The 11,953-nt window shown below is 36.1% G+C and overlaps 1 protein-coding gene across 2 annotated transcripts in view; it reads right to left on the bottom strand.

The window, feature by feature from the left end:
- Positions 1-620: 620 nt before the first annotated feature.
- Sf3b1 (splicing factor 3b subunit 1) overlaps positions 621-11,953 on the bottom strand; it is a 94,713-nt gene continuing 83,380 nt past the window's right edge. For both annotated transcript variants that reach the window (XM_083120342.1, XM_083120343.1), the window contains 4 exons: positions 9,119-9,294; positions 7,145-7,417; positions 1,605-1,821; positions 621-1,062 (listed from right to left, as the gene is read on the bottom strand). In XM_083120342.1, coding sequence (XP_082976468.1) covers positions 904-1,062; positions 1,605-1,821; positions 7,145-7,417; positions 9,119-9,294 — 825 coding nt within the window. In that variant the 3' untranslated portion in view covers positions 621-903. The remainder of the gene's footprint in view (positions 1,063-1,604; positions 1,822-7,144; positions 7,418-9,118; positions 9,295-11,953) is intronic.

Genomic DNA, 11,953 nt, shown 5'->3' with positions numbered 1-11,953 from the left:
GGCCTATATATCGGCCATGAGTGCAACCACTCCACCTGGCCTGAACAAGGCCACCCAGTAATGCCCAACCCTCACCCACCCTCCCGCCCTCCCTCCCAACTCATCCTACACACTCACAGTTCACGACGAGCCTGGTGACGAAACAGTGTTTTTTTCGTTCTACGCACCGCTTCTTCTTCAATGGGGACCTGGCAACTCTGCAGGACCCCAACTTCCGGTTCCGTCTTCTGTTTCTTCTCACACCGATGATGCTATAAATTAGCGAAAATTTTGAATTTTACTACTGTCCGGTGAGTGTTTCCTTTTACCTTATTTGATATTTATTAGCCCTTTTGGCCCTCCTTGCTTTTATCCATTATATATATATAGTCATTATCACTTGTGGTTTTCATTCTATCTAATTTTAAAGATCTGACGTTCAAATTGGTAGACCCTATACAACAGGAAGAGATGTCACAGATGCAATTAAATGTTATGTTGGGTTCGCCAGCATACAAGTAGCAAAATGGGCTTTTTTAATGTTTGTAGTGCCAAAACGACACGCCAACAACAAATACATTACTCTTATCAATGATAATCACTGCACACACAGGGCTTTTACGATAATTCAATTCATGAAATTAAAGAAAATCACAATTTATTCATGTAATGTAACACAATCAGGTGCAATATTGAAATAATATTACATAAATAAGATTTTTTTTATAACTAGCTCAAAGTAGTTAAACATCACTGCTGTAGCTCAACTACTCACATACACACACATTCACATCTTTTGTGCACACTTTTCACACATGCTGAATGACAAGTGTCTATATACACAATGAAATAGTGAGAAAAATCAATGCTCCTGTATTAAAAGTTGAACATCTATCATGGAAAAATGTGTTACTTGAAGATTATTTACAAAACATAGTCAAGCTCGTAGCGAATGTATTGGTTCTTGGGATCATTTGTTATCCGTGGATAGCCAGCAACCAGCGCATCCTGTCCTCCAATGTAAAGTGTGTTGTATATTTTCCAGTACACATCTCGAACTTTTCTTGCTGGATGAAACAATCCCTAGAAAGAAAATAAGAACAAATTAAATATTATTTATGATAAATCATGCTCATTCACGATATCGAGGCCCAGATAAACACACCACATATTTTGTATCCTCAAATATTTTACTATCATCAGGGGATGGGGAATAATTACAAACAAGTTACTGATAAAAAGTTACCAATGTAAAATTTTTGGTACAATTTATATGAAATTTCAATACCTTGGAAACAATAACTAAAAGATCAGTTCACTATTATAAATCTTTACTTACATCGAAGATCTATTAACCACTCACTTCGGAACATGTTATTTGTGCAAATTAAACTCTCACATAATAAAAAATATTCACTATTTTCATACTGCACATTGCTGTATGGTTTTATCATCACATTTATTTTCATGATCACTGCTTTATTTTAATATTACACTGGGGAGAGATACAAAGAGAGTGCATTTGAAAATAGCACACCAACCAAAGTGTAGGGACCCTCTTCTAAGTATGTTTGTGTATTACTCAGCTACTCTCTTGTCATATTAGTATTCTTATCTGAACTCACCTGCAATGCATATTGCAAAATTTTGATGGGTCCCAAAGCCACACGAAGTCCTTCAATGGAATCCATAAAAGCCTGGACGAGATGAGGAGAAGTTTCAAAGATATTTGGCCAAACATAATTTAACAAGTGGATAAGAGCATCTTCGCATCCAAATCCATATACTCCCAGTGCCATATGTTTAATTGCAGCACATGCCGTCTGACGATGAACCAAGTCTCTGAAAATTAGACATTATACTCATTGTTAATTTCGTAATGAGAGATTCTTCAGAAAATTACCAGTAGATTAAATAATTAAAGAAAAAATGCAGATCTTACTTACATGTGGCTTACAAGGTTCTTCATAAAATCGATGTTTCTGGTCCATTGCCTTCGAAGCCACACAGAAGAAAGATCTGTATTTTATCTTTAATAATTAGCAGCTGTGGTTATGTGAATATTTGAAATTACAGTAGATTAAAATGCACTAAATATTAACCACAAAATATAAATACAGTGGAAAACCCAATTTTACATTTTCCCACATTATAGATTCAATCTTAATGGTAGCAAAATGATGTAAAATTTTTGTAGAGTTAACATTTGCCAGTAAAAATTCTGTGTTTCTGTAATACAGGAAAGTTTAAATTTTGCTTTACTGAAAATAGAAATGCACCTATTGATGTATCATTGTCAGCTTGTCAGTGGTATCGGGACTGTTCAAAACTCGCATACTTTACTACTAGACTGGAGTCTAAGTATGTCATGAGGTCTGCAAAATGACCATGCAGTCTTACTATTTTGTGTAATTTTAAGGGGCACTGTGTGATAAAAGTGAATTAAATGATAGCTATTAGGTGTACAAATTAATTCACCTATTATACTTTACTGTTGCAATTGTTCAAAGCGGAACGTTCCCTACCATGTTAGGGTACTCCAATACCAGCCTGAAAACGTAAAATACACAACTACAAATTGACGCAATATAAAGAAGTAGTGGGAAGAAAGATGTTATTTGTAAAAATGCCGCCGAGGCAAAGGAAATGATTTCTTCACCCTTAGGAGAAGTCACCGTATCATACAGCACCTGCAAGAAGTGGTTTCAGCGATTCCGGGAGAGGAATTTCAATCTGGAAGATGAACAGCATCCCGGACAGCCAAAGAAAGTGGTGGATGAAGACTTGGAGCAAACTTTGAATGATAATCCAAAAATCAACGTCAACAGATAACTTTTGAGTAATGAAAATGAGAGGAAAATACCATTTACCGGCAGTGGGACTAGGCAGGTGATTTTGCTGCATAACGTCAGGCTACACACAGAAATTAATTAAAATGCTGCTCTTACAATTCACACAGCAAAACTCGTATGTAGAAAAAGGCTTTTTATTGCCTAGAATAGACATTTTGTTTTAGGAAGATTTCACACCAAAGTGACAAGTGACAAATGACATGTCACTTGAATGTGAACCTTTCACCCTGGATGGCAGGACAAGATGCACATTCATGTTTGGGGAATAAAAGACGCAGTTCATAATTAGACGTAACTGAGTTACTAACTTTCCTGCGAAACTTAGTTGTAGAGGTTCTACTAATATCGGTGGCCTTTGCCACCATCTGCTTAAGAACTCGTTGCTTCAATGCTGATCTGGCTTCAGTTTCCTGTAGTTTCTCTGTATACTGCTAGGAGTGTTAGTGTAGTCAGTTTGTCTGCTGCATGCGCTGAGTTTAGTTGCAGTAGCATGAGCCAATGTGATGCGCCTGACGTCCGTCGATGATGATCAGATCATGTGGAAAGTGCATAATAAAGTGATTGACAACAAAATCAAAGAGATGCATGCAATTATGCAGTTTCCACATGATCTGAACATCGCCAGAGGTTATGCTCATCATATTTGGCTAATGTTACTGTAACAACTTAAACCCAGAGCACACAACAAACTGGCTAAACTACCATTCCTAGTGACATGCAGGGAAACAACAGAAACCTTAAGCCAGCACAGCAGTGAAGCAACAAGTTCTCAAGCCAATGCACAGTGACCCAGAATGCCAACAAGATTGGCAAACATTAGGAACTACCTATTTGACCCCTAAATCAATACAAATGTGAAAGATTAGCATATTTAAGGAAGAATTGATACTTTGGGTCCGCAGAATTCACTTGATATTTGAATATTTTGATTTTTACACAGAAAGTATAATTTTGACTTCTTTCAACACACACTTGGGACCACAGTAAAACTAAACAATACACTTGGAAGACTGAAATACATTCCCAGAAATAGATTAAATGATGATGATAATAATAATTGTGAAAAGTATCGTTAAAATGAATTTATGCACAATAAATGTTTAATGCCAGGAAAACTTCCCATTAAATTACTTTCAACATAAAATAATGTCATTTAAGGCATCAAATAATATTTATTCACTAGTTCGGATATCTTTTCTTCTTTAAACGTACTTTAGTGGTGAATGACAGTTCCTTCGTACGTCTAAGGAACTCTCATTCACCACTTTCCCAGCAAAGTTTTTCAGTTCATCGCTTTTTATTTCTGTCGCTACTTTCTTCAAAACTGACAATCTGCTGGTGATAGTGCATAGAGTAGAAGAAAAAACACTACAAACACACCATTTTTAACAACCCATTATAAACAACCCAACCGAAATGAAATTATTTTTAAGAAAAATAACTTCTATTGGGCAACAATTTTCATATCCTTAAAATACTTGCTGCAGTCCAAAACTTGGGGTCCAACAATTCCATTTTTACAAAGTGCCATTTTTAGGCACGAAAACAAGAACAAATAATCAATTTAGAGAAAAATGTATCTGCGAGTTTCATCCCCCATTTAGTTGATTTTGTTTAGAGAAGTGTTCATGTTTTATTCCCTTACAGAAAAGTGAAAATTTCTATTTGTGCTGGGAGCCTTTTGGCATTCTGGATCACCGTGGGATGGCAGAGGACACCGAAATTTATAGAACCTCTACAAGTAAGTTTTGCAAGAAAAGTTAGTAACTCAATTACGTCTAATTAAGATGCACATATTGCTTGTCATTTTGGTGTCACTTTGACTATACTGCCTTCTTTCATTTACACACATCATGTCACTTCTATTGGTTGTACACCATAGTTTGTAAACCCTCACATCATCTGTAACTTGACACTTCAGCACGAAATCTCCCTTAAAATAGTACATACCACAATCAAAGTCTAGACAAAAAAATTTTGTATCTTCTCTGTTTTTGACAAACTAGATGACCATCCTTGAAGTCTATGACAGAAGTGTATGAAGACCAAGAAATGTGTACCAAGTGAGAAAGGCATCAGAGCAGTCTTTGTTGTCACTCAATAGCCCTAGGATAATTGAGTAAAACTGTTCGATGCATCTTACACCGGAACTTTGAAAATCAAATGGTGTAATGAATTTGTCCCTATGATGTGGGTCAATGTTTTATAGTTTTGCTCATGATTGACACAACCTCACAAATTGCACATCACCCAATACCAGGTGTGCCTGTTAATAATTCTTAATTTCGTTGCTGGATGGCGCTGGAAGCAAGGGTTGGTGCACAGTCTCAACTGTTACGTCAGTGTGTTGCCAGGACAGTACCTGTCAAAATGCCGTGTATGTGCAACCGAGTGCGAGCGATCGTGATATTGGGTTTGTGTGGGAAACATGTTGACCTTCAAACCAAATAAGGAGCGTGCATCCTGCTTTTCTTGTTCAATCAAAAGAAAAACGTGAGTGAAAGCCATTGGATCCTTGTGGAAACGTACGGTGACAATGTCCTAACGCAAAAGATGCATGTGTGCATTGGTTTCGACGATTTAAAAGTGGTGATTTTGGCTTGAAAGACAAAGATCGCCCAGGCCAGCCGAAAAAATTCCAAGATGCCGAATTGCAAGCACTGTTGGACGAAGACGATACGCAAACACAACAACAACTGGCAGAGAAGTTAAATGTTGGTTGCCAAACCATATCTGATAGTCTTCATGCCACGGGAAAGATCCAGAAGGCAGGAAAATGGGTCCCACATCATCTGAACGACAGACACATGGAAAAGCAAAAAACGGTGTGTGAAGTGTTGCTTTCTCGGCTTGAAAGAAAGTCTTTCTTTCATCAGATTGTGACTGGGGACGAAAAATGGATCTACTTTGAGAACCCAAAATGCAAAAAGTCATGGGTTGACCCAGGACAACCTTCAATATCGACCGCAAAACCGAATCGCTTCGGAAGGAAGACAATGCTGTGCATTTGGTGGGATCAGAAGGGTGTGGTGTACCATGAGCTTCTGAAACCAGGTGAAACAGTGAATGCCGTTCGCTACCGTCAACAACTCATCAATTTGAACCATGTATTGATCAAAAAGTGCCCAGATTTGGCGACAAGAAATGGAAAAGAGATTTTCCAGCACGACAACGCCTCATCACACACAGCGAAAGGCATCAGACACACCATTTCTGCACTTGGTTGGTAATTCTTGCCCCACCCGCCATACTCGCCAGACTTAGCCCCTTTGGACTACCACTTGTTTTCATCGATGTCTCACTCACTTTCCCAGCAACAGTTCAACAATTACGAAGATGTCGAACAATGGCTTGCTGACTGGATCACCTCAAAATGTGAACGATTTTTCTGGAAGGAAATCCACAATTTGACGGACAGATGGGCACAATGTTTAGCTAGCGATTGAACATACTTTAAATAAAGCATTTGTTACCTTTCTCCCCAGATACACTTGTTTTCTTTCGGATCAATTAAGAATTATTAATCGGCACACCTGGTAAATACACACTAAGCACATGCCCATCTAACAGTCGATACAATTAACAAAAACAGACTTTGTGGCATAATGCTTTCAATGTAGCTAGCTTTTATTTTACTAGTTATTACTTACTTTGCAATTAATGTTTGTTTACAATTTACAAATTATTCAACTGTCCCACCAAATGGAAAATGTATCAACCACAAATTTTAATTCATTGATTCAGAATGTCCCAAAATAATGTTTACACTCTTTGAACATTAATAACACCAAGTATGAACTTTTTTTTGGTGTCGCGTCCTGTAAAGTTAAGATGTTCAAAATGACAGCCATTGGCAGCAATACATCATCTGCAACGCTGAACAGATTGACAAACAGCAGATATGGTTTCCTCGGGAAGGTAAGCACAGGTTGTCTCAGTCCCATGTCTCATGTCATCCAGCGACTGTGGATTTGTAGCATACACATTGTTCTTCACAATTCCCCACAGGCAGAAATCAAATGGTGTTAAATCGGAAGATCTGAGTGAATATTTGTCACTCATGTTTCTCCAAAGAAAAATTGCTGACCTCTGTCATTTGGTGTACACTAATGCCTACCACCTGGTGGGCTGTGACGGAACTAAAAACAATAGAGAATGCCTGCATGCGCTCGAACACACAAAACATTGCAGCTTCAAATTAAAAAAAAAAGTTCAGTCAACTTTAATAGCTTCTCCGTTATTAATGTTCAAAGAGCATAAACATTATTTTAGGACACAATGTATTTAAAATACAGTCGTAACCAAATGCATACCTGTCCATAAGAGCATCTTCTAACAGTGGAGTGACAGCGTATATGTAATCCTTTCCCATTTCACCAATATATTCAAACAGGAAAGAGAGTGATTTCAAGACACCATTTTGGACATTCAATTCAGGAACTCTGTACTCGTTCATCAGGGCTGGCAGGACAGTGAAAGGTGAGCATGTTTCTGCAACAATTGCAATGGCTACTGTTGTACAGACTCTGTTCTGCCTCTCCTGGACCTTCAAGTTATTTAACAGTGTTGCAAGTACATCATGTGGACTGGAAATATAAAAAAAGAATATTAACAAACAAAAAACTTAATTAGTTCAAATAAACAAGCTCTGAATTGTTAGCCATTATTTCCACTGATACAGTCAACTGTAAACATGGCACCATGTTACAAGTTGCTCGCACTACCAATGACTGCTAATCTCAATCTACTATTTTCGGGCGAGTTTAATAATGACACTTGAAACTGATGTCGTATGATGGAATATACCACAGAGTTAAGTCTTGTGCACATGTATTTATGTTATCTCGAGTCATTCTTCTGCCACTTTTTGGCTAATTTTGATCGTGAGTGAAAATTAGATGAAATTGAAATTGATAAAGAAACACTGAAAAAGAACACCCATGCCCAGGGTGGAACTCAAAACTCTGGGTAAACCACTTAACTTGTCTGCCGAGCTGACAACTTCAGTTCAAAGTATTGACTGATTGATTTGGTGTTTTTAAGACCACTTTATGCACAGTAAGGCTCATCGGGACTGGACCTACAGTTTAAAGTGGGATCCAAACCACTATATGCCTCCACCAGGTATCAAACCCAGGACAGCTTGATTACAAGGCAACGAAGCAAGTTCAAAGTCTTGAATGATAAGCCTGAGTAATGTTCAGACAGGCATGCTAGGTTTACTAGACGTGAACTCAGAAAGATGCACAAAAACCCTTTTACACAAAACTGCAATTCTCATTAAGTGCTGCGAGAATAAGAAATTGATTGATTTATTTTGTTTATTTTATTGATTGTTTGATTTGGATTGCTTTATTTCACTTTTCTGACACTTTTGGCTAATAGTGAAGATGATAAGGAGTGACATGATGAAACTGATGAAGGGACACTTATAAAGAACACCCATGCCCAACCTGGGATTTGAACCAGGTATCCTTGGTATCATAGCAAGATAAGAAATCAATTATCTGCAAATCAAGAGGAGCTACATTTCCACTCATACATCACATATTTAGCATCATTACAAAGTTCTGCTTAAAAACTTTAAATGCATGGATAGGCTGAAATGAAATTTTAGCTGATACCGATATAAAATATACTGATAACCGATATTCTTCTGATCCCGATATAAAATTCCAAATAGTCCTTGAAGAACCCGAATAGTTCATTTACCTCCTTAGTAAATGTTTGTTTCCAGGTGACTGTAGTGCAAAAGAAGTTTCATATTTAGACATTTACTTTTTTAGAAAGTAGGGCATGGAGATTATCCATAAAAATTATAACAAAATGGCAGAATATTTCACTAAATTATAATATATTTATAGATACAGTGAAACCCTGATTTACTTTTTCCCCGCATTATACATTCAATCATCATAATCCCAACATAGCACAATGTTTTACATTTAACCGCATTTTAAGTTCTTGCAGCTTGGTCCCCTGAAAAACGTAAAATCAAGGTTCCACTGTATATCAGATCAGTAAAATAGTCAGTAATTTTACCGATAGAGTACCAATTAATCTGTCCCATCCTTAAAGATGCTATTGCAGTGTGATGTGTTCTATTAAACAATGTCAATCAATACAATGAGATAACTTTCAAAAATACCCCTAAATTTTGTTAGTGCTACCCTTGCTTTAGAAAGATAACAGGGAATAGCATTTATCATGCCTGGAAAAAATATCTGTCCAAGGTTTGGGGCAGTATCACTTGTTCATGCATGGAAAAAAAGGACAAAAATGCTTACCCAATTGCTTTGGCAATGTAACCAAATGTGTTCACAGTTGCTCTTCGAATTGCTTTCTTGTGCGCCTTCAACAATTCCAGCAGTTCAAAACAAATTCGCATCCATTCACGAGCTGATACATATTCTGGACCTCTGTCTGCTATACGACCCACTAAGTCAATACAGTTTTCTTGTACCTGTAAGCATCAAACAAGTATGTGGTCAAAAAAAGAACAAAAAAAAAAAAAAAATAGCAAACAAGCATTATGAATTTACTTCTTTAAAATATTATGACATCTGAAAATCAAGCTCATTTTTTTCTACATCTTGTACATGTACATAATTTGAGATACTTCAACTTCTTGATATATTACATTGTATATTTTTAAAATATATTCCTTATGTGCTAGATTATTTTTATTTTCTTTATTGTATGGAGAAGGTGACCCACTTCTTGTGTTGCTGTGAATTTTATGTAGTGAAAGGGTAATGAACTTCATGAAACCCTAATTTTCCATTCGCAGATTTAAAATTTTCCCTCATTATATATTTTTGTGTATTTTAAAAATTTATTCATTTTGGACCCTTAAAAAACGTAAAATTGAGGTTTCACTGTATTTTAATATACTTTAGTCAGTTAACACAATAACTAACTAACACACTAGCCTTCTTGAACCAGAAGGTTCATGGCTGCAGCAACACAGGTCTTCCATCTGTCCCTATCCTGAGCAAGATCTATATACTCTTTTCATCCCTACCAATTTCCTTTATGTCCATCTCAACGTTATCCCTCCATCTTCGTCTTGGTCTTTTTACTGGTCTCTTCCCATCAGGTTTCCCAACAAGAATCCTGCAAACTCTTCTCTCCTCTCACATTCGTGCCACATGGCCTGCCCACCTAAGTCTTCTTGATTTAATCATTCTAATAATATCTGGACATGAATACAAATTATGTACTTCTAAATTATGTACCTTCCTCCACTCACCTGTCTCCTCATCCCTTTTAGGCCCAACTATTTTCCTAAGAATCTTATTTTCAAATACTCTCAATTTATGTTCCTCTTTCAATGTAAGGGACTAAGTTTCGTATCCATATAATATTACAGGCAAAATTACTGTTTTCTATATTTTAACTTTTAGTTTCTTAGATATTAAAACAAGACGACAAAAGTTTATGAAGAGAAAAGTAACATGCATTTCCTGAATTAAGCCTGCTTTTTATTTCCTCTTTAATATAATTTTCATTTGTTAGTATTACTCCTAAGTACTTGAATTTGGAAACTGGTTCAAATGAGTTGGTATCAATAATTAGATTTTGATTATTACTTAACACTTTGTTTCGGCCTGTAAACATATATTTAGTTTTCTCTTTGCTAACTTCCAAACCTATCTCTTTAGCTGTTTTGAAAAATATTTTAGCATTATTCTTAATTGTATTCACATCATCCCCCAGAAGTCTACATCATCTGCATATCCTAACAACTGATTGACACCGTTTAGTTTTAGTCCTTCGTTAGTTTATTTTACCTTCCTAAGGAATATATAAGGCAAAATTAAAGAGCAATGGAGATAATGCATCTCCTTGTTTTAACCCATCATGAATTGTAAATTTGTCCGACATATTGATATCCACATGAATTTTACTTTCTGTTTCACTGGTACATACTCTTTATCATATTAACAAGCTTCTTAGGTATTCCAAACTCTACTAATATATTATATAATTTATCTCTTTTGACTGAATATGCTTTTTAAAATCAATGAATAGCTGATGGACATTTTGATTATATTTCCATTTTTTCTCAAGTGTCTGTCTGATGTGAAAAATTTGATCTGTTACGTTTAAATCCACATTGATAATCACCTGTACTTTCATTAGCATATGGGGTTAGTCTTGCTAAAAGAATGTTAGATAATATTTTATATGTTGTTGAGAGTAGAGAAGTTCCACGGTAATTATTGCAGTTCATTTTATCACCTTTTTTAAACACAGGAACACAATATGCAAAATTATCACTAGGTGTAAGTTACATATAAAAACTTTTCTTTTATTAAATTAGGAATGTTTACAATGCACAGAAATGCAAAATATGAAGAACCCATGTAATTTTTAGGATCCTGCCAGTAAACACAACCTGTAATGAAATGTGAACAAATTTTATTTGCAAAGTAACATGAAATTGTCAATTTTTCCATGAAGTAACATCTTTTTCCAAAAGAAAAATCAGAAACATGGGAACTGAAGCTGCATGCTTGTATTGCAGTTTTGTTCTGTAAGATACGTATGTCAGCTGGCATTTCCTTCCCCACTCCCTCCAATCTCTATCACAGTTGTCACTTACATCCAACTTCCAAGAGTTGCAACATGGCTTCAGACCCACACTGCTTTACTTCTGTGTTCAAACTGTACTGGGAGACAAAAAAATAAGCTAATTGAACGAGACCAGTGATGCCTGTAAGCAAACCTTGCAGCCTGATTTAGCACAAATTTTGTGTTGTTTAACCTTTAGCGCCATGATGGTCGAAATTTAGACTGCCACATGTGTACCTGAGAACGGATATTTCGACTAGCAGCATGCGACGGCAATTAACGCGACACTTCTTGAAAACTGCACATGGTATTTCAGTTCTGTCTATTTTGATCTTTAGTATGCAAATGAAGGTGTGACATACTTGAATTACAAAACAATATACCTATTGTTATTACTATTAACAAGTAAAGTTTGAAAAAGTCCTCCTTTTCCCTTAGATACCATCACATAATTATGGGATAGATTTATAAACTACTGCATCTTTTTGAAAAATTTAAATTCTACAAGCAAGAATGAGTAAAAAGCAACATTTTAAGCAACATCC

This window comes from Lepisma saccharinum, chromosome 4 (assembly GCF_977018435.1).
Source record: "Lepisma saccharinum chromosome 4, izLepSacc3.1, whole genome shotgun sequence".
Lineage (NCBI taxonomy): Eukaryota > Metazoa > Arthropoda > Insecta > Zygentoma > Lepismatidae > Lepisma > Lepisma saccharinum.
Note: the sequence above shows the minus strand (reverse complement) of the source record. Positions and strands in the feature narration are given on the sequence as shown.